Source organism: Scyliorhinus torazame, chromosome 16, assembly GCF_047496885.1.
Source record: "Scyliorhinus torazame isolate Kashiwa2021f chromosome 16, sScyTor2.1, whole genome shotgun sequence".
NCBI lineage: Eukaryota > Metazoa > Chordata > Chondrichthyes > Carcharhiniformes > Scyliorhinidae > Scyliorhinus > Scyliorhinus torazame.
In genome coordinates, this window is record NC_092722.1 from 137,314,606 (window position 1) to 137,338,166 (window position 23,561).

Here is a 23,561-nt window from a genome sequence, read left to right on the forward strand (position 1 = left end):
TCCAGACTCAATTTCTGCAGCACCAATATTCAATTTGTTAACTCTTGTCTTTTTTAACTATCTATAGAAGCTCTTACTATCTGCCTTTATATTTCTCGCTAGCTTCACTCATACTCTAATTTCTCTCTCTTTATTAACCTTGTAGTTATTCTTTGTTGTTTTTTGTACTCTGTCCAATCATCTGACCTTGCACCTATATCTGTGCAATTATATGTTTTTTCTTTGTGTTTGGCATGTACATGGATGGTGGGTCCTCCCCTTGGAATTCTATGCATTCTAAAATTTCCCAATAAAGATTTGCCACTGCACCTCGAATGATCTATCCCTGAACCTACATTACCAGTTCCTTTTCACTAGCTCTGTGTTCTTATTGTCACAATTGCCCTTATCTGATTTAAAGATTCTTAGACCCACTCTTCTCTCTCCTCAATCATATTCTGATCATAACCAAGGATGCCTTCACTATGATGTCCTTAACTAATCCAATCTCATTATCAATACCAGGTCTAGTAAAGCCTGCTCTCTCGTTGGTGTCAGAATGTACTGATTGGCCAGCAACTCTAGGTAAACATGAATTCCTCAGGGTCCTTGTTTCTGGGGGAAGGTCTGCTGCTGGTCTGCCAAGTGCCTAAAAGCGCAAGATGTGGCGGGCCTGCCGGAAAAGAGGTGACACAGGTGACTTTCCAGCTGTTTAGCCAGCAGCCGAGACCTCACCACCTCCATAGCATGATGCTCAACATTTCAGGTCGAAGACATTCCATTGGAGCTCGGAAAAACATTGTAATATACTTTTGGCTTCCTTCCTTTCCTTAGAGTTAGGGCACTTGAACCACTGCAAAATATGAATGTATAAACATTTACACTATAATTCAGAGATTCACCTTATCTTCTACAAATTGTGGATTATACATTAGAACTTCCATGGAGTGGCAATCACCCTCTGACTGTCACTCCGCTCCTTTTTACTTACCCAGGTCTGGAGCTGCACACTTCTCACCCGATCTTCTGGCCAGGTCTGGTAAGAATGTGCAGGGCAGCAGCTCTGGAGTCTTTTCACACTTTTAATACTTACATAGTGGCAAAAAGTAGATTTGTAACGATTGTAATATTATTTACAATACTTTAAAAATCCATCAACTTGAAATTTGTCCTTTGTATCTGAACAGCATAATGCAAACTATTTTTAGTGCCAGAAGTAACAAAATATCGAAAGAGAACAAAATGATAACATCAATTGAACACCTTTAAATACGCATCCGCCATCTTATCCTAATACAAAAAGAAAAATCCTGTGGTAACTAAACCTGAACTATGAACAGAAAGTACTGGAAATCATCAACAGGTCATGCAGCATCTGTGTAGAAAGAATGTTGCTTTCTCCGCTAAAGCTGTGTGACCTTTTGTAATTCCAGAATTTTCTGTTTGTGCACCATTTTAATCTGTTGATTTAAAGTGAACATCAGAAAGCTGATGTTCATCAGCTTTCTGCCCCCGAGCATTCTCGTCTTTTTAAGATGTAAAGCCAGATGTGATGGTTTATTATTAATGACGTCACCATCTCCAACCTCAAGGGAGAGAGGGAAAATGATGATGGTGTAATTGGGCTAATTGTATAAAAATGGCATTTTATTTTTTGTTCGCAAGTTTCTTGATTACATAAAAAATTGTATCATTATATTTCTAGGTTTGCAACATCTTAAAACAGGCCATTAGAGAATTTCAAGCAGCTTTAGAGGAGAAAGCTAATCGACTTACAGTTTTTACATATATCATTACTTCATTGGAAGCCAGGTAAATTCTAAGTAATCTTTCAGAATTCCTTTGATTCAGGGGTAGTCCCATTGGATTGGAAAATTCGGGCAGCACGGTGGCACAGTGGGTTAGCCCTGCGGCCTCACGGCGCGGAGGTCCCAGGTTCGATCCCGGCTCTGGATCACTGTCTGTGTGGAGTTTGCACATTCTCCCAGTGTTTGCGTGGATTTCACACCCACAACCCAAAGATGTGCAGGGTAGGTGGATTGGCCATGCTAATTTGCCTCTTAATTGGAAAAAAATGAATTGGGTACTCTAAATTTTAAGGAAAAAAATGGATTGGAAAATTGCACATGTGACTCCATTTTTTAAGAACGGTGAAAATGGGAAATCAGGGAATTACAGACGGGTTAGCCTAACATCTGTGGCAGGGAAAATGCTGGATTCTAAAATCGAGGATGGGGTAACTGAGCACCTTGAGAAATGTTCATCTATCAGGGAGAGCCAGCATGGATTTGTGAAGGGAAGGTCATGCCTGACTGGTCTTATTGAATTTTTTGAGGCGTGATTAAGGTCGTGGACTTGGGAATGTCGATGGATGCCATTTATATAGGTTTCCAGGAGGTATTTGATAAAGTCCCACTTTTTAAAAAAATATATTTATTCAAATTTTTCAACAAATTTTCAACAAAATCCCCCCCAACAAGAAAAAAGAAACAAAAACACAACAATCAGAAATTATACATTGGATTTCCCCCACATACAATAACCCCCCCATATAACATTTAAAAGCACAAATAGGGGAAAAAAAACACTTTCACCCAAACGCCACCCCAAAAGAACCCCCCCCCCCCCCCCCCTGGGCTGCTGCTGCTGACCTCCTCCTAACGCTCCGCAAGATAGTCTAGGAACGGTTGCCACCGCCTGAAAAACCCTTGTACAGACCTTTGCAAGGCAAACTTTATCCTCTCCAGCTTGATGAACCCTGCCATGTCATTGATCCAAGCTTCCACACCAGGGGCTTCGCATCTTTCCACAGTAACAAAATCCTCCGCCGGGCTACCAGGGACGCAAAGGCCAGAATACCAGCCTCTTTCGCCTCCTGCACTCCCGGCTCGTCCGATACCGCAAATAATGCCAATCCCCAGTTCGGCTTGACCCGGGCGTTCACCACCTTGGACATAGTCCTTGCAAAACCCCTCCAAAACCCATCCAGTGCCGGGCACGACCAGAACATATGGACGTGATTTGCTGGGCTCCCCGAGCACCTCCCACATCTGTCCTCCACCCCAAAGAACCTACTCAACCTCGCCCCTGTCATATGCGCACTGTGAGTAACCTTGAACTGTATTAGGCTGAGCCTGGCGCAAGAGGAGGAAGAATTAACCCTACTCAGGGCATCAGCCCACAGACCCTCATCTATCTCGTCCCCAAGCTCCTCCTCCCACTTGCCCTTTAACTCCTCCACCGAGGCCTCCTCCTCTTCCTTCAGCTCCTGGTAAATCGCCGAAACCTTGGGCGGGATTCTCCACTCCCGCGCCGAAGTGGCCGCGCCATCGTGAACGCCGTCGTACGGCCCCGATCCCGACCGATTCAGGCCCTGACAATGGGCCAGGGTCGGGGCCGCGTCATCTACACGCGCCAGGCCTTGTCGCCCGCGTAAAGGCGGCGCCGCATAGATGACACGGCCGGCGCCGCACAACGGGCGTCATCCACGCATGCGCGGGTAGGCCGGCGCCAACCCGCGCATGCGTGGTTGCCGTCCTCTCTAAGTCCGCCCCGCAAGAAGATAAAGGACGGATCCTGCGGGGCCGCGGAAGGAAGGAGGTCCTCCTTCAGAGAGGACGGCCCGACGATCGGTGGGCACCGATCGCGGGCCACCCCACATTTGAGGTACCCCCCGGTGCAGGATCCCTCCTCGCCCCCCCGCAGGCCGCCCCCCCAGCGTTCACGCACCGTTCACGACGGCAGCGACCAGGTGTGGACGGCGCCGGGGGGAACCCGCCGTTTTGGCCTGGCCGCTCGGCCCATCCGGGCCTGAGAATAGCGGGTGTGCCGGAGAATCGCCATTTTGGGTGTCTCCGGCGATTCTCCGGCCTGCAGCCCGCGGAACTCAACCGGGCCGTTCCCGCCGCTTGGGAGAATCGCAGGAGGGCGTCGGACCGGCGTCCCGGGAAATTTTGGCGGCCCAGGCGATTCTTCCAACCGGCGCGGCAGTGGAGAATCTTGCCCCTTGCCTTCTCCAACCCATACACCCGAAATCACCCTGTCCTGAATCCCACGTGCCGGAAGCAGCGGGAATTCCCTCACCTGCGACCTCACAAACGCCCTCACTTGCATGTACCTGAAAGCGTTTCTCGGGGGTAACCCAATCTTCTCCTCCAGCGCCCCTAGGCTCGCAAACATCCCATCGATGAACAGGTCCCCATTCTTCTAATCCCTGCCCGATGCCAGCTCCGAAACCCCACATCCATCCTTCCGGGGACGAACCGATGATTCTCCCGAATCGGTGACCAAACCGAGGCTCCCACCTCGCACCTGTGTCGCCTCCACTGCCCCCAGATCTTCAGCGTCTCCGCCACCACCGGACCCGTGGTGTACCTTGTCAGCGAGAGCGGCAACGGTGCCGTCACCAGCGCCCTCAGGCTCGTGCCCACACAAGACGCCATCTCTAGCCTCTTCCACGCCGCCCCCTCCCCCTCCATTACCCACTCACGGATCATCGCCACATTGGCAGCCCAATAATAGCCACACAAATTCGGCAGCACCAGCCCCCCCTCCCTGCTACGCTCCAGAAACACTCTCTTCACCCCTCGGGGTCTTATTCGCCCACACAAATCCCATGATGCTCCTGCTTACCCGTTTGAAAAAGGCCTTGGGGATCAAAATGGGAAGGCACTGGAACACAAAGAGAAACCTCAGGAGGACCGTCATTTTGACCGACTGCACCCTACCCGCTAGTGAGAGTGGCAGCATATCCCATCTTTTAAAATCCTCCTCCATCTGCTCCACCAACCACGTCAAATTGTGCTTGTGCAGGGCCCCCCAACTCCTAGCTACTTGGATCCCTCGGTACCAAAAGCTCCTTTCCGCTCTCTTTAGCGGTAACTCGTCTATCCCCCTTCCCTGGTCCCCTGAATGCACCACAAAGAGCTCACTGTTCCCCACGTTGAGTTTATACCCCAAAAAGTTCCCAAACTCCCTAAGGATCCGCATGAACTCCGCCATCCCCTCCACTGGATCCGCAACATACAACAACAGGTCATCGGCATACAACGACACCCGGTGTTCCTCTCCCCCCCCCCCCCCCCCCCCCCCCCAAACCAATCCCCTCCATTTCCTGGACTCCCTCTGTGCCATGGCCAGCGGCTCAATTGCCAGTGCAAACAACAAGGGCAATAAAGGGCACCCCTGCCTCGTCCCCCAATACAGCTGAAAGTACTCCGACCTCTGCCAGTTCATAGCCACACTCGCCACCGGGGCTCTATATAGCAGCCTGACCCAACTGATGAACCCCTCCCCGAACCCAAACCTCCTCAACACTTCCCAAAGATACTCCCACTCCACCCGATCAAAGACCTTCTCCGCATCCATAGCTGCCACTACCGCCGCTTCCCCCTCCACCGAGGGCATCATAATCACATTGAGGAGCCTCCGCACATTTGTATTTAGCTGCCTACCCTTCACAAATCCCGTCTGGTCCTCATGAATCACCCCCGGGACACAGTCCTCAATTCTCGTAGCCAGCACCTTCGCCAGCAACGTAGCGTCAACATTGAGGAGCGAGATCGGTCTATACGACCCACATTGCAATGGATCCTTGTCCCGCTTCAAGATCAAAGAAATCAGGGGGGGACTCCACCAATCCTGGACATTGTCGGGGGCAAGGTCCCCCCCTCCCTCGCCTTATTAAAAGTCCTCACTAGCAACGGGCCCAGCAGGTCCACGTATTTCCTGTGAAATTCAACTGGGAACCCATCCGGCCCCGGGCCTTCCCCGCCTGCGTGCTCCCCAATCCTTTAACCAGCTCCTCCAGCCCAATTGGCGCCCCCAAACCAGCCACCTCCTCCTCCTGCACCCTCGGGAACCTCAGCTGATCCAGGAATCGTCGCATCCCCTCCTCCCCCGCTGTGGGCTCAGACCTGTACAGATCCCCATAGAAGTCCTTAAATACCTCGTTTATTCTCACCGCATTCCGCAACGTATTCCTTGACTCCACCAATCCTTGACTCCACCAATCTCCCTCGTGGCCTCCCTCTTACGAAGCTGATGTGCCAGCACCCGACTCGCCTTTTCCCCATACTCATACGCCGCCCCCTGCGCTTTCCTCCACTGTGCCTCTGCTTTCCCCGTGGTCAACAGGTCGAATTCTGTCTGGAGTTTCCGTCGCTCCCGAAGTAGCCCCTCCTCGGGGGCCTCTGCATACCTCCTGTCCACCCTTAAAATCTCCCCCACCAACCTCTCCCGCTCCCTCCTCTCTCTCTTCTCCCTGTGGTCCCTAATGGAGATTAGCTCTCCCCTGACCACCGCCTTCAACGCCTCCCAGACTACCCCCACCTGCACCTCCCCGTTGTCGTTGGCCTCCAAGTATCTTTCAATACACCCCCGCACCCGCCCGCACCCCCCCCTCATCCGCCAACAGTCCCACATCGAGGCGTCACAGCGGGCGCTGGTCCCTCTCTCCCCCAACTCCAGCTCCACCCAATGTGGGTCGTGGTCCGAGATGGCAATGGCCGAATATTCCGTTCCCTCCACTTTCGGGATTAGCGCCTCTTCAAAATGAAAAAATCTATCCGGGAGTAGGCTCTATGGACGTGGGAAAATAAGGAAAATTCCCTGGCCAGTGGCCTGGCAAACCTCCATGGATCTACTCCCCCCACCTGGTCCATAAACCCCCTGAGCACCTTGGCCGCAGCCGGCCTCTTACCCGTCCTGGACCTAGGGTCCAGCACCGTGTTGAAGTCCCCCCCCCCCCCCATTATCAAGCTTCCTACCTCCAGATCCGGAATCCGACCTAGCATGCGTTTCATAAATCCGGCATCATCCCAATTCGGGGCATATACGTTCACCAGTGCCACCCGCACCCCCTGCGATCTACCACTCACCATCACATATCGACCTACATTATCCACTACAATATTCAGTGCCTCGAACGACACCCTCTTCCCCACTAGTATTGCAACCCCTCTGTTCTTCGCATCCAGCCCTGAATGAAAGACCTGCCCTACCCATCCCTTTCTCAACCTAACCTGATCTGCCACCTTCAGATGTGTCTCCTGGAGCATAACCACGTCTGCCTTCAGTCCCTTTAAGTGCGCGACACCCGTGCCCTCTTGACCGGCCCGTTCAGGCCCCTCACATTCCAAGTTATCAGCCGGATCGGGGGGCTACTCTTTCTCCCCCCCCCCCCCCCCCCCGCCCCCCCCCCCCCCCCCCTGCCGACAAGTCATCTCCTTTTCTAGGCCAGCCACGTGCCCGTGCCTCCCGCACCCTCCAGTCCCCCAGGCGGCGGACTCCTGCCCCGACTACCTCTCCTACTTCCAGCTCCCCTTTGGCCAATGCAGCAAAAACCCAGTTCTCTCCCCCACCCCCTCATCTAGCCATTTTGCTCCCCCATGACACTCCCCAAAGTCAGCTGAATCCTGCTGACCCCGGCCTCTCCCGCCATTCCATCGACCCCCCAGTGTGAGAATCCCCCCACCCCTTGGCAGTCAGTGTGCTCTCCTCACCAGCAGCGCCCTTCCCACCCGGCCCCGCCCCCATCCTTGCCTAACACGGGAAAAATGCCCGTGCTTTCCTGAGCCGGCCCCGCCCCCTCTGGCACAGCTCTTTTTTGCGGCCTTACCCCAACTCCCCACCCCCGGGCCTCCACCCCCCCCTCTTCCTCCGCGGGGCCCTGTCCCTCCAACACCGACGCCCACACTCTCCCACAGCCCCCACATCAAATCCATTCACCCATCCCCACCCAGCACCAAAACAAAAAGAACATTCCCCAAACGCAGTAAACACAGTAAACATCCCCCCACGACAAACCCTCAGTTTGAGTCCAACTTTTCAGTCTGGATAAAATTCCATGCCTCATCAGGCGTTTCAAAATAGTGGTGTCGATCTTGGAACGTGACCCACAATCGCGCTGGCTGCAGCATCGCAAACTTCACCCACATCCGATGGAGCACCACCTTAGCCCGGTTAAAACCAGCCCTCTTCTTAGCCACCTCCGCACTCCAGTCCTGGTAAATTCGGATCTCCGAGTTCTCCCACCTGCTGCTCCGCTCTTTTTGGCCCATCTCAGGACACACTCTCTGTCCATAAAGCGGTGGACCCTCACCACTACAGCCCTTGGCGGCTCGTTGGCTTTGGGTTTCCTTGCCAGAACCCGATGAGCCCCATCCAGTTCCAGGGGCCCCGGGAAAGCTCCCGCGCCCATCAGCGAATTGAGCATCGTGCTCATGAATCCGAAGATTCTTCCTCCTCGACCTATTCTCCAGGTCCTCAAATGTTTCTGCCCACCTCTTGTCAGCACCTCGTGCGCCTCCACCTTCACCGCCAGGCCCAAGATCTCGTCCTCGTTCTCCGAGGCTTTTGTCCGCACCTCCCGGATCGCCGCCCCTTGGGCCTTCTGGGTCTCCACAAGCTTCTCAAGCGCCGCTTTCATTGGCGCCAGCATTTCTGTCCTCAGCTCCTCAAAGCAGCGTTTAAGAAACTCCTGCTGCTCCTGCGACCACTGCGCCCACGCTGCTTGGTCTCCACCCGCCGCCATTTTGCTTTTCCTCCATCGCACTTTTTGCTGCACCAGGATCACTTTTTTAACCGCTCCACTCCTGGTCCAATCCGTATAATGTCGGGGGGTCCTTGCTGTCACCTTCCCACACTGGAAGCCGTCAAACAATTGCCGTTGGGGCCCCTCTGAAGAGCCCAAAAGTCCGTTCTCGGCGGGAGCTGCCGAACGTGCTACCTACCTAGGCATAGCCGCAACCGGAAGTCCGATAAAGTCCCACATGAGAGACTGTTAACTAAGGTGAAAGCCCATGGAGTTGAGGACAAATTATTGGCATAGTTAGGAAATTGGTTGAGAGGCAGGTGACAGAGAGTGGAGATTTGGGTAATTAGTCTAATTGGCAGGAGGTAACGACTGGTGTACAGCAGGGATCTGTGTTGAAGACTCAGTTATTAACACTATTCATTAATGACTTGGATGATGGCAAAGAAAGTCATATATCCAAATTTGTGGGCGATACAAAGTTAGATGGCATTGTCGACAGCCTAGATGATAGCATAAAATTGCACGGAGATATTGACCGATTAGGTGAAAGGGCAAAATTGTGGCAGATGGAATTCAATGTAAGCAAGTGCGAGGCTATCTGTTTTGGATCAAAAATGGATAGAGTAGAGTACTTTCTAAATGGAAAGAGGTTATGTACAGTGCATTTCCAAAGAGACTTGGGGATTCAATCGCAAAGATCCTTAAAATCCACAAAGCGCAGAAAATAATCAAAAGGCCTAATGGAACGCTAGCCTTTATATCTAGAGGATTGGAGTATAAAGATGCAGGGATTATGCCGCAGCTGTACAAAACCCTGGTTAGACCCCAGTTGGATTACTGCGAGCAGTTCTGGGCACCACATCTTAGGAAGGATATTTTGCCCTTGGAGGGAGTGCAGTGTAGGTTTACAAAAATGATACCTGGATTACAGGTGGAGGAGAGATTACTCAAATTAGACCCGTTTTTGCTAAATTTCAAAGGTTATGGGGTGATCTGATCGAAGTATTTAATATATTAACAGGGAAAAACAGAGTAGATAAAGATAAACTATTTCCACTGGTTTGAAAACTAACGGCATGGTCTAAAAATTAGGGATAAAACGTTCAGGAGAGATGTTAGGAAGGACTCTTAGCTCAAAGGGTGGAAGAGGTTTGGAACTCTTCCCCACAAACACCAATTAAAGCTTGAACAGTTGTTCATTTTAAATCTGAGATAGATTTGTTCAGCAAAAATATTAAGGGATATGGGCCAAAGGAAGGTACATGGAGTTAGGTCACAGATCAACCATGATCTCATTGAATGGGGAGACAGGCTCAAGGGGCTGAATGGCCTACTCCTGTTCCTATGTAATGACAGAAGACAGTGTTACAAATATCTTTGATTTTGTAGGTAAATGCTCTAACTATATCTGAGCACAGTGCTACTGAAGACAATGTTGTGGATTGACAATTTTTAGTTGCACTGATTTCTATAAAAAAATTCTCAGCAATTATTCAAACCATGGAATCAAAATGTGCTGAACATTTGCAATTGGTGCTTTGATATATAATCTTCATAGATGGTCTAGGAAATCCCTCAGAATCCAGGAGGACTTTCTTCCATTCTAGTTTGATGGGTTCAATAAGTCCAATTCAGACTTCCACATGGTGAGGACCTGGTGCTTGAAGGTTTGAGCAGATGATATGTTTGGAGGTTTGTACATTCTCTCCAATGCCTGGATGTTGCCCCTGCGTTCTTGCGACAAAGTCTCTCAATGGTTCCATGTCCTTGTCGGTCAAACTGAGACTGCCATGGGTCGGTGAGGGAGTTTTGATAATTTCAGGGGTGCTTTGAAGATGCATTTCCGCTGTGCTCCTGGGAGTCTCCTGCCATAACCAAGTTCCAAGTTGAATATAGTTAAGCACCAGTGCCAATTTTAAAAAAACAAAGCCAATTTTCCCACTTCCTTCCTTTTTGGAACTACATCAAACTTTTGTCCAACACTATCTCTGGCAATCTCACCAGAATTTGGAATTGCATTGTATACTGATAGCTGGGAACTACCACATCAAGATTCAGCATCTTCTGATTTCAAGCAGGGGCCAGCCTCCAAAACTTGATCTATTCTCCCAAGGCATCTGGCCTGTCATGTCCTTGATGGCCCTCTCCAAGAGCAAAATATAGAAACGTAGAAAATTGGAGCAAGAGTAGGCCATTCAGCTACATGAGCCTGCTCCGCCATTCATTACAATCATGGCTGATCATCCAACCGGTCTGTCAGGGAGTGCCCTACATCAACAGGAAGGGGTTCCACTCCCTGAACGTCCAGCTTGTGTACGACCACCGCATGAGGATCATGCACGTGTGTGCACCCTTCCCAGGAAGTGTGCACGACAACTACTTCCTGGGACAGTCGGACATCCACGACCTCTTCGAGGACCACCCTAGGATTGCCGTTTGGCTCTTGGGGGATAAGAGATACCCATAGAGGACCTGGTTAATGATACCGATGCGGAGATCTGATATAATGAGGCCCATGAGGTCATTGAGCGGTGCATCTGACTCCTCAAAATGTGAGTCCGATGCCTCGTCCGCTCTGGTGGTGCACTGCAATACCCCCCCCCCCCCCCCCCCCCCCCCGCCCCCACATTCCCCCAGAGGGTCAGCCACTTTGTGGTGGTCTGCTGTGCCCTCCACAACCTGGCGAGGTGCTGGAGATGGAGGGGGGGGGCGAACATGTGACCACCTTCGAGGAGGAGAATGAGGACATGCCGGACCAGGAGTTGGTGGAGGGTGAGCCCAGGGAGGCCTGCAAAACCAGCCAGAGGATGGAGGACCGGCGGCAGCGACAAAGGCCTGGAAGACCAGGGAGGCCCTCATCCTCGCCCAATTTACATAGGGAGTGGTTTCACCCATCATCTCACCCCCACTACCCCCCTCCCCTCCCTTCTCCCCCGTACTCATCCTCCAGCCACCACCCTATTCTGCTCTCCCAGAGTCTATGTGACATCACCCCGGAATGAGGGGACTGTGCCAGCCCTTTCAACGGGTCACTATGGAAGGCGGGGTGGGATGATGATAAACCACTGAGAGCCGAGCACTTGAGCACCTCAATCTATACCACAGTCTTACTCATGCCTGCCTGTTGAGTGCTCGCTCATACCCACCATGTGGTGTGTCTGGGTGGAAGGTGGTGGAATCCTGGACCACCATGCCAGGAGGCTGGGGCAGAGGATTGGGGGTTGGCCCACATTGCAGAGGTGTCATATTCCTCGGGTGCAACATTTTCTAATGTTGTACATTTGTGTCTCCAACAGCCCCTAGCCCCCAATGGTGCCGCCCTCACTTTCCCACCCTTCCAAACCCTGCTCTGAAGTGGTTCAGCAATGCCCACCTGAGCATTACCGGGGATAGGTAACCCACCGTGTGGCTCGGTGGAGGTCATTGATCTTCTTGCGGCACTGGCTGCCGGTTCCTGTGGTGACGGTCCCTCAGCTGACTCCCGCTATAACTTTGTCCCAGGTGACACTGGCTGCCCTGTCGCTGACTCTCCGAGCCCCTCAGGGAATCAGGGCATCAAGCCTGGACTCAATTGCGTCCAACAATCTGACCTCATCGGTATCCCCGAATCATGGGACTGGTCTCATCAGTGTTATGGATGCGAACTGTGTATGGTTTGCTCTGCGGGATCAGTTTAAGTGTTGCTCCCCCTTGTTGGCGGTGAACTGGCAGATGCGGTCCTGGCCAATCAGACGGCAGGACCATCATTTGCAGCATGAAGCCCATGGGGCTTCATTAAGTGGACCAATTAATGTTTGACAACAGTGACTGCCTCGCCAGATCGAGCTTCGGGAAACTCTCAATAGATCCTGCACGCTACCAACCAACCGTTTCCATGAAACCGCACCAGTAGTCACTTTTTTGGGCCCTGGAGTTTCTCACTGGTTTAGCCCACATTTAGAATTACTTTTCATCATGCGGCATGGTGGTGCAGTGGTTAGCACTGCTGCCTATGACGCTGAGGGTTCGATCCCGGCCTCAAGTCACTGTCTGTGTGGAGCTTCCACATCCTCCCGAGTCTGCGGGGGTTTCACCCCCACAATCCAAAAGATGTGCAGGATATGTGGATTGGCCACACTAAATTGCCCCTTAATTAGAAAAAACATGATTGGGTACTCTCAATTTTTAAAAATTAAAACTTTTTTATAAAGAATTATTTTCATCACTGGTGAGCAGAACGCTGAGATCAGGCTGCCATTTTGAAACAGTGCCCCAATCTCCGTGATCTTGTGGATCCCCCACACACACATGGGTATTAACGCCCCCGCCCCCCCCAAGTGAGGGCACCCTGCTATGGGGTCCCTGGGGACATCCCTCTTCCAGATCTCCCACACACCCTTACATGCCCCCTTTCCAGGACCCCTCAACCCCCCTAAATCTCCCAGAGACCTGTCTTTATCCGCCATACATGCCCCACCCTTCGTACCGCCCCCCCCCCCACTCCCACTGTTGCTAACGTTTGGTTGGTTCAATTGGCTCTGTTTTATAACCTTTGCTCTCGAGTCGCCAGGTATCTTTATGATACCGCCACGAGGTTCAAGTCCAAGTAATGATCAATAACTCAATACACCGATCAGTAAGATTCAAATCAAAGCACATTTATTACCCACAGTAATCGCTACTCATGCACAAATTCTACATCTAAGCTACTTCTACGATTAACAGGCCTATACTTAGCTTCGGACTGGCCCACCAGGTCAGGGGAACAGATGGTCTTTCGTTCGGGTTCTGAGTCTGCGGGATTCGAAGTTGGTACGGATTAATAGGTAGGAGCGCCTATCTTGTAGCGAGCGTCGACTTAAGACTTACTGGATCTCGGCGGCAGTTGAACTGGTCACGGTCAAGGTTGGTTCGCGTTGCTGAGTGACCCGGTCAAGAAGAACGATTTGAGCTTGGGGGCTTAACTTTATAGTCCCCAGGGGCTTCCCGCCTTTCGGGGCGGACCCTGTACCTGGTTCTAAGTGATTGGACTTTGTTCCAATCGCTTGGTTCAATTTCTCCAATACTGGAGCGGTTCCCTGATCGATGGGCGGTCTTGAGGTGTCCGTTAACCTCTTTTGTGTTGGCTCCTGCTGGCGCCGGGGAGTCTGGCTTCGCTTTGTTTGTCCCAAATGTTGCGATTGTTCCCGGGGATCGCGCATTAGTATGTAGATGGCTGCTACATTGTTATGCAGATGGCTGCTTGTATCGATGCTGTCTGGGCTTTTGCAGAGTTTAATACACAGTAAACTTGCACCTGCTGGTTTCTGCCTGTGTTGGCTAAATTTCCCTGCAGCCTTTGCTGTTCTCCATTTTACATCGGGAGTTGGCCAACCCAGGTGACTACACCACCCCCCCCCCCCCCCCCCCCCCAACTGCTCGTTTCATGCGCACGGCCCCCTTGGGCCCTGACTCTAGCCAGTGCCACCTTGCCACTTTGGCAGTGCCAAGGTGGCAGTGCCAAGGTACCAACGTTCCAGGGGAGGGTTTAGGGGGATGGCCTGCACTATCGCTGGCCACCCAGGGGCCTCCATTGGCTTGGGAGAACCCTTGATGACCTTCCACCTGGTCCATGTTTGTGTAGACCAATACTGAATGGTGCCAGCTGGAGACTCCCTGGGGAGGCAGTTAGATGCCAGGTGGCCGGTACATCATGGGTAAGTAGGCCTTAGTAGGTTTAAGGCCTACTTGTACAAGTGTGGCTTTGTCCCGCCCATTGTGGACGGGTTCCTGATCCGGTCACCTCGCGGGACTCGGCAGATCCGACGAGGTGTAGGGGTTGTCGGGAAGCCCCGCGGGGGGCTTAACCCAGCATCTACCGGCCGCGTCGCACTCCCAATCGAGTATGTCGCGGCCGGCAGATAACGCCCATCATCTTGGAGTATCGTTTGTGGCCACAGAAACACCTACCTAGTCCCCTTACAATTATATCCCCTATAAATACTGCATTCCCATACATTTTACTCCTCTCCGGTGCAGCAGAACCAACAGTAGTGCAACAAATTTAGCTGCTGCTGGTTTCCTTTGGGAGCCATTCCCCTTAATAGTATCAACAGTGGTATATCTGTTCCACAGGGGAATGACCACAGGAGATTCTTGCACTTCCTGTCTTGTCCTCCTGCTCTGCCTGGTCACCCATTCCCTTCCTGGTTGTGGAGTCTTAGCCTGCGATGTGACCACTTCTCTGTACGTAACTCAGCTAATCCCAGCTAATGACCTCCTTTTTCCAGTCACTAATATTTCCTTTTTCGAAACAAATCTATGAGATATATTGTGTGTATGTTAAAGTTGTTGTTTTTTGTTGCAGGGTAGCGTCCACTGAAGTGGAATCCATAAAAGCATTAGGTAATGCTAATTTAAAGAAAGCTGAGAATGTACAAAAGCTGCTTTCAGTTTGTGATAAAATGGAACAGCTTGCAAATACTATGCTCCAATATGGGTACAGAGAAGAATCAGTGGATATTATGGCGGAACATGTAAATATACTAATGTAGGTTAATTTATGTGCAATTTTCTTTACTATAGCTGTTTATATACTCACAAAAGTTGAATGTATGTTGAATACAGACCAGAAAAGTAATTGTTGGTGCTCGTCGTTATTTCTGTCAGAGTGGAGCCATATAGTTTTACAGCACAAAAAGAGTCCCTTCGGCCCATCGTGGCTGCACTGACCAGCAAGCACCTATCTATTCTAATCCCATTTTCCAGCACTTGGTCTGTCGCCTTGCATGCTGTGGTGTTTCAAATGTTCACCTAAATGCTTCTTAAATGTTGTGAGTGTTCCCGCCTCTACCACCCTTTCAGGCAGTGTTCCAAATTCCCTCCACCCTCGGGGTGAAAAAGCGGTTCCTCAAATCTCCTCTAAATCTCTTGTCTCTTACCTTAAATCTATGCTCCCTGGTTACTGACACCACTACTCAGGGGAAAGGTCTCTTCCTACTTAGCATATCTAAGCCCCTCATAATTTTGTACAACTTCTCAGCCTTCTCTGCTCTAAGGGAAACAACCCAACCAAGCACGGTAGCATTGTGGATAGCACAATTGCTTCACAGCTCCAAGGTCCCAGGTTCGATTCCGGCTTGGGTCACTGTCTGTGCGGAGTCTGCACATCCTCCCCGTGTGTGCGTGGGTTTCCTCCGGGTGCTCCGGTTTCCTCCCACAGTCCAAAGATGTGCAGGTTAGGTGGATTGGCCATGATAAATTGCCCTTAGTGTCCAAAATTGCCCTTAGTGTTGGGTGGGGTTACTGGGTTATGGGGATGGGGTGGAGGTGTTGACCTTGGGTAGGGTGCTCTTTCCAAGGGCCGGTGCAGACTCGATGGGCCGAATAGCCTCCTTCTGCACTCTAAATTCCATGATAATCTAACTTGTCTCTAGTTACCTCGACATTTATATGGATACGCTTCATTGTTTCCATTGAACATCGGAGAGGGGAGGTAGAAAAATGCAAAATTAGCGTTTATTTACATTTCAGCACTTGTTCATTTTCGTTTTCTTTTCCTAAAGCATGCTCGCTAAACACAGCGATGAGGAGGAATCAAAACACCGTCTTCTGATGGATGCATACGCACGAATAAAGAAGGTCATCTTGATTGAAGAAGAGGCTTTCAGTGACCTGATGAGCTTGTTGCCACTTAAAGCGGTAAAAAAAACTAGATGTTCAATGACTGGCCTTTATTCATTTATGTTAAAATGATCTCAAGAATTTAGAAACCATCTCAACAACTGGGCTTGTAAAGCAGATCTTGGATTTATTTTCTGCTTTAGTTGTAAAGTCATTATTATGACTGGAACTTTATAATGTGAGAAATCTTTCATCTTTCCCTTCCCATTTTGTCTTGACACAACTGCTGCTTTTTTCAGTTAATTATTGCACGGGAAATCCTTGTAAATCCGGCTGCACTCTTAACAATTCATAGGTTTTTAAATAAGACAAAATGAAATTCAAATGGTAATGTATAGAAGAATAACTTTTTATGGGCCAGGGTTTTAGAGAACCCCAAAGTGTATCATGGAGTTCATCATGGTAGCATTGTGAATAGCACAATTGTTTCACAGCTCCAGGGTCCTAGGTTTGATTCCAGCTTGGGTCACTGTCTGTGTGGAGTCTGCACATCCTCCCTGTGTGTGCGTGGGTTTCCTCCGGGTGCTCCGGTTTCCTCCCACATTCCAAAGATGTGCAGGTTAGGTGGATTGGCCGTGATAAATTGCCCTTAGTGTCCAAAATTGCCCTTAGTATTGGGTGGGGTTACTGGGTTATGGGGATAGGGTGGAGGTGTTGACCTTGGGTGTAGGGTGCTCTTTCCAAGAGCCGGTGCAGACTCGATGGGCCGAATGGCCTCCTTCTGCACTGTAAATTCTATGATATAAAATTCTATGACCCACAACTTTTAATAGATTGTGGTTTGGGGAGCACACGGCCCACTCTACAGGTGTGGTACAGCAGAAATGGAAAAGTATTTTTTAAAGCAAAATAATGTTTATTCTATGAATTCAAGTTAACCTTTTTAAAACATACAGTGAACATCTTAACAACCATTAATTCAAATACAATCCCCAAAGAATACAACACTAAGTAATCCTTACTTTCCTTTTAACATCCTTAAGACTTAAAAAAAAACTTTTATCAGGAGCATATCAGGTTTAAATTCACTACTGAGAACAGTTAGAGCTCTGAATTCACCAAATGATCAAGAGATAGTCTTTCCATAGCAGAGAGAACAACATTACACATTCTGTGGCTGACTGCAGCTCCAACACTGAAATGAAACCAAAAAAACACAGACACACCCAAGCTTTTCTCAAACTGAAACAAAAAGCTGACAGACAGCCCAGCTCCACCAACACTCTGACATCACTGCAGTAATCAACACCCATTTCTTAAAAGTACACCCACTACAGTTATTCTATAAAAAACACCCATTTCTTAAAGGTACTCTCATATGATAAACTATTTGCTTTCAAAATCCTGCTTTCAAAGCAACAGCGAGGGAAATGACACTTGCCATTATGAATGCAAGAATAGTACACTGACTTCAAGAAAGTGGTAAGTTTACATTTGAACTTGAATATACAGAAATTGCAGACCAAGTTACACCGTTCTGCTGTTAGCTTCACCAAAACGCCATCCCCCTATCTGCCTTAGATAGTAGGAGTTTTCAGAATGTTTTTAAAAAGAGTTGGCAAAGTGAGTGTTGGTCCTATAGAAAGTGAGTCTGGAGAATTGATAAAGGAAAACAAGGATATGGCAGATTAATTGAACAAGAATTTTGCATCAGTCTTCACTATAAGGATACAAGCAACATCCCAGAAGCAGGTAAAAATCAGGACATGAGGGAGGAACTCAGGAAAATTACTGTCACCAGAGAAGTGACACGGAGTGAACTTTTGGAGCTGCAGGCAGACAAGAGCCCAGATACTGAAGGACTTCCTTCTCTGGTCTTAAAAGTAGTGGCTAGTGAGATAGTTGTTGCATTGGTTTTCATTTTCTAAAACTCCCTATATTCGGGGAAGGTCCCATTGGATTTGAAAAAAGAAAATGTGATTCCAGTATTGAGGGAGAGAGAAAGTGGAAAACTACAGGACAGTTACCTTAACATCTTTCGAAGGGAAAATGTTAGAAACTATTATCAAAGATGTATTAGATTGGAAAGTAACTAATGTAACTCGGTTATTCAAAAAGGCAGGTGGACAGAAAACAGGAAACTATGGGCCAATTAGTCCAACATCTGCCACAGGAAAAATATTAGAAGCTACTATTAAAGGCATTATAGCAGGGCATTTTGATAAGCTCATGGTAATCAGGCAGAGTCAACATGGATTTGTGAAAGGAAAATCATGTTTAACCAACTTATTGGGGGGAGGGCGTGTGGGAGTCAGGTGATGTGGAGTCGCCATGTGGTAGGGTCTACCTGTGAGTGACCTCTCACCACCCCCATAACCACTGCCAACCCCTCCGCCGCCGGCCTAGCCCCCGGAAGTGCGGAGGATTCCGCAACTTCTGGTTGGCCCGATGCCGGGGTGGTTCGTGCCATTCTTGGCGCCGGCGTCAAGCCATCCCGCCAATTGCGGGAGAATCCCGCCCTATGTATTATAATAAGAGATTTATAAAATGGTTATTCAGGTCACATGATCTCTCTCCCACTAATGATTTCAGAAGCTATTTGCTTAGCTCATGTTTGGACAGACCGTGGCAAGTGGTTTTATGGCTAAGGCCATTAGATTCTGTAATGTACCAGCCATTAACTTCTGAATAATTCGTTATTCATCTGGATGAGGTTGGAAAATTACATTTCCATATTGTCCTGATGGATTTTCTGTGTCCAGTTGATAGTCCAGTACAGTTTGACTAAATCTTTTGAAGTAGGTTTTGACATCAATGGGCGTGGAATTCTACAGGAGAATGTCTGGGTATGTTTTAATTTTAATCCACATTGGAAACTTCTAAAAAACCTGTAATACCAGGTGTCAGGTGACCTTTGGCAGCCATCTTAAGTCAGTGTCATTTTTTTGCTTTTTAAAGTCCTTTTTAAACAGTTCAATAACTGTTTGATGAAATTAACAATTTATAACCACAGATGCAGAAGAATTGTGACACAGGATGGAGGATATTTAGAAAATGCTTTGTAGGAATGTGATTTTAAAAATATTTTGCAAAAAGGCATCTTTATGCCAAAATGCCCCACACAGCCAAAAGCTTGATGACTTAGTAATGATTGCATTAACCTGAACATGCTTATGGACAGTCATTAAGATAAATTGTCACAGAAAATTCACACATTGGGTGAAATATTAGCATCTTTAAAAGTAAATATGGACTGAGATTATTCCTGGATCCCAACCCTGCATTTGCTGGCATGGGCCCACTGGCAAGATGTACCAGGAGGCACCCTCCAAATGTTTTGATTACGTATCGGTTGCTCAATTAACTATGGTGGGTCCTTGAGGTTGCAGGTTTAATCAGAGAACCATCAGTCTTGGAAGGACAGCCCACCAACAGAGGTGGGATCTGATAGTGTAGGAGGGGGATTGCGAGGGCACCTCCAGCCTGAGGCCCCACGGCCTTTGCAGTATTCAGTGCCTTTAGCTGCTTCTTGCTATCATGTAGAATGAATCAAATTGACTGAAGACTGGTACCTGTGATCCTGGGGATCTCGTGTGGACGCCCAGAATGATCATCTACTAAACATTACCTCCTCCTGGATCTTTCTCCCATCCTCAATCTCCATCTGATACCTATAGCCTCGCTGCATGGATAAGCATGGCACAAAATGAACCATGCTACCAAAACAAGGATATTGAGTCGCTTGTTTTAGCGTGATAAAATTAATATAAATGTGAACAATACCAACTGGCCTTCAATCTTCTGTGTCCTCCATCCTGTGTCACAAAGTGTTCTTTGGTAAAACAAAACAGCTTGATAAGTCAAATATCCTTTCTTAATATACGTTTTCATGTTGTTACATTCTAAGTATACAAGTCAAGAAAACTTGGGACCTGTCAATTTTATTTATGAATTGACAAACAGAAACAGGCGTCATAAACTATCATAAATACATGTTCTATATTTTATTATGAATTTGATTCAGATTTATATTAATAATTATTTAAAAGGCATTGTTCACGTTGTGTGACTTTTTATAAAAATCGTAATTTTTTTACCTTTAAAGTACTTGTCCGATGATTATTTTCAGATGACAAATGCAAGTTTGCCTCTAATAAGGAAGCTGGCATCTCTCAAGTTAATCTTTGTGCAATTGGTTTTGGACATGCTTGAACTGGTTATTGTGAAAGATAAAAAGGAAGCTGAAGCAGGGAGAAGGAAAGGATTGCTGCAGCTAATTGTAGAGGAATTCATTAGTTCCACACCTGATTACACACCGGTAGAAAAGGTAATTCATAAACAGTCTCTACCATCCGATTTCAGCTTATATGTGAAAGCTTGCTATGGGCAGTTTCAAGACGAACACAATGAGAATGTCACCTTACGTTTATGTACACTCTGGAGTTGAAAACCTTAGATTCATGTGGTAAATGAGTTTGAGTTGGGAAATAAATTAAATACTTTAGAAACCCCAAAGCCAAAATTCAAAATCCCTAATCTTTGGACAATAGCATGTAGTGGTGATTAAAATAATTTATTGTTACAAGTATTGGCCAGAGTGCCAATAATTAGGAGCTACCTCTTGTGGTATTTCAGCAGTCTAAAAGCTGAATGTATTTCAAAATCTAGACCCTCTGTAACTTTGCATTTATTAAAACATATTTAATGATAGCACTGTGAAGGCAGGTAACATTTTGAGATGACAGCCTTTTTTATCAAAAATATAAAAAGAAAGTGAAGGGTTGGCCCATAACATCCAAGCTCCAGGGAGTTGTAACTGGTGGGTATCCCAAAGATGTGCCAGAAACCTCCCTGCCCTGCGGGGAAGGCCCTCCGGTATGGATTGCATGGCAATTGTCCAGGAAGTTTAAACCTCCGTTGGGCAATTGCTCAGCAATGGGAACCATCTGGAAGTACAGTACAAATCACAAACTTTTCCCACCGTCTTATAGTAATACTAACCCAGAAAATGTTAGGATGCCCCCATCCCTCACGGGACTCCCTACCACCTCTTTCCCCCCCCCCCCCCCCCGCAGGATCACCCTCCCCCGACTGCCCTGCTCTCCCTGCCATCTAACCTCCCCATGCACCCGCCCATTGCCCCCTCACTGAATGCCCTCCCACTGGCCACCTGACCCTTCCCCACACTACTGTCAATTAACCCCCTCGGGGGTCTGTTGGAGTGCTGGGGGGTGGGATGGGCAAGATTTGCATTGTGGGACTGTGAGGGCCTCCGATTGACATTGGGGCACCGATGTAAAACACATGTTTTTAATCTATTGTTGAATATATACCCGCTTGACCCACCATCCATCGCGTCAGGGCCAAACTTGAAAATCCTTGCACCAATCCCTGCCCGTGTGATTCCCAGCCGAAAAGGTCAGAGCATCATGGGGGCATGGATAATCGGACTTCCAAGTCATTAACCCAATGCAAATGAGTTCAAATGACCCGTTTTCATTCTCCTGCCGCCGCGAGGCATGTAGCTTGTCAGTTTTTTGCCCGACGCTAACTTCACCACTGGATTGGCAACCCCGCCAACAGTGGGTGGCGGAATGTCCAGCCCTTAATCTTTGGTGGATACTTTTTTGTGAACAATTATGCGTGCTATAATTTATGTAATTGTGTGCAAATCATTGTGTTTGTTCAGGAATGGGTGACTGTAGCCGGGTCATTGGGACAAAAAGCTCTGGCTCAGCTAGCGAGTGCACATAACCTGAGCAGCAGCTCTGAAGAAATTAGGTCCACGTGTCTCTGTCTGACTGGCAGGTGTCTACGGTTGCTGGCAGTACAAATGGACCCAATCAATCCAGGCTTTGCTTGGGTTCAACAAATGCTGGTAAGATTTCTTCTAATTCTGTTCCACAGGCAATCATATGATTTCTACCATTAGAAGTAACAGTGATGCACTTTTAATGTAGGCTTTGCAACTTTTTAAAAAATCTTATATAACAGATTTATTTTTGTCTCAGTACTTGGTTTACAGAAACAGTGCACTCCAGAATTTGTGTCTATAAGAATTAAGAATAGCAGATGTAGCTTTGGAACTTTATGGTTTGGCTTAATCTTGCATTCAGTGCAAATGTACTGGGACTGCCACCAGGTGTACGTTTCATGCAGATGTTACAAATCCAGTGTGGGTGTGGTTCATAAAGGGGCTTTAGTTCCCAGTTACAGAAGATGTCATTTTATCAAAATTGGGGGACCACAGGCAGCAAGTGGATCACTAAACTGCAAAGCTGAAGTGCTTGGAATGAAGTCCCTGAATTCAATTATGCAGCAGTGGCGGTGCTACCTCAAGAAATGGATCAAAAAACTGGTTTCTCTATTTGAGGCTGAAGAAAACCATCACTGCTGGAGAACTCTTGGACTGTGTAAATGGGGGTGACACAAAAGGACAATGCACTGTCCCACATTCACTCCACTTTCATGGGAGCAAGGATCTTATCGCACAGTGTGTGACTGACAGATTTTTAGAGTAGACACAAATGCTAGTGAAGAGTGGATAACGTCTGTAGAACTGTCACTGAATTGGTTTATGGACTATTAATGAAATAGAAAAAAAAATGAAATGAAATGAAAATCGCTTATTGTCACAAGTAGGCTTCAATGAAGTTACTGTGAAAAGCCCCTAGTCGCCACATTCCGGCGCCTGTTCGCGGAGGCTGGTACGGGAATTGAACCCACACTGCTGGCCTGCCTGGTCTGCTTTAAAAGCCAGCTATTTAGTCCTGTGCTAAACCAGCCATGAAGGAATGGGTTGGCATGTATGGGCATGGAAAGTGGTTGGGGGTAAGAGGAGGTAAGGCCCGGAGGACCTAATGTTTAAGAAAACAATTGGGACAAAGTCCAAGAGAATCGAGGCAGGCTTTTAAAAAAAATATTTAGAGTGCACAATTCATTTTTTCCAATTAATGGGCAATTTATCGTGGCCAATCCACCTAGCCTGCACATCTTTGGGTTGTGGGGGTGAAACGCACGCAAACATGGGGAGAATGTGCAAACTCCCACGGACAGTGACCCAGAGCCGGGATCGAACCTGGGACCTCGGCGCCGTGAGATAGCAGTGCTAACCACTGTGCCACCGTGCTGCCCGAGGCAGGCTTTTTAACCAGTTTGCCTTGGCACTTAGTAGCTCCTGTGACTCCCTCTTATCTGTGCCCTACTCCATCCCGCACCCAAAACACCTCCTGGAATGAAGATCCCACCATTTCAGGTACTTTTTCCCAAGGTGGGTGGGGTGAGCTGAGAGATTTCCCAGCTCCAAAGCAAGAATCCAGGCCCTCAAGTTAAATAGAATAATAGAAATAGGTTAAATAGAAGTATTCCACAAGTTCAGGCCTCTGTTTTACCGTTCATCCTCTCCCTACTTACTCGATCACTCATTCCCTTATTTTCCTTCAAGCAATAATTTAAGCAGCTTGCC

The 23,561-nt window shown here is 48.3% G+C and overlaps 1 protein-coding gene across 2 annotated transcripts in view; it reads left to right on the top strand.

The window, feature by feature from the left end:
* cfap46 (cilia and flagella associated protein 46) overlaps positions 1-23,561 on the top strand; it is a 368,598-nt gene that overhangs the window by 233,552 nt on the left and 111,485 nt on the right. For both annotated transcript variants that reach the window (XM_072479134.1, XM_072479136.1), the window contains 5 exons: positions 1,685-1,791; positions 14,841-15,023; positions 16,039-16,174; positions 20,226-20,423; positions 21,786-21,974. In XM_072479134.1, coding sequence (XP_072335235.1) covers positions 1,685-1,791; positions 14,841-15,023; positions 16,039-16,174; positions 20,226-20,423; positions 21,786-21,974 — 813 coding nt within the window. The remainder of the gene's footprint in view (positions 1-1,684; positions 1,792-14,840; positions 15,024-16,038; positions 16,175-20,225; positions 20,424-21,785; positions 21,975-23,561) is intronic.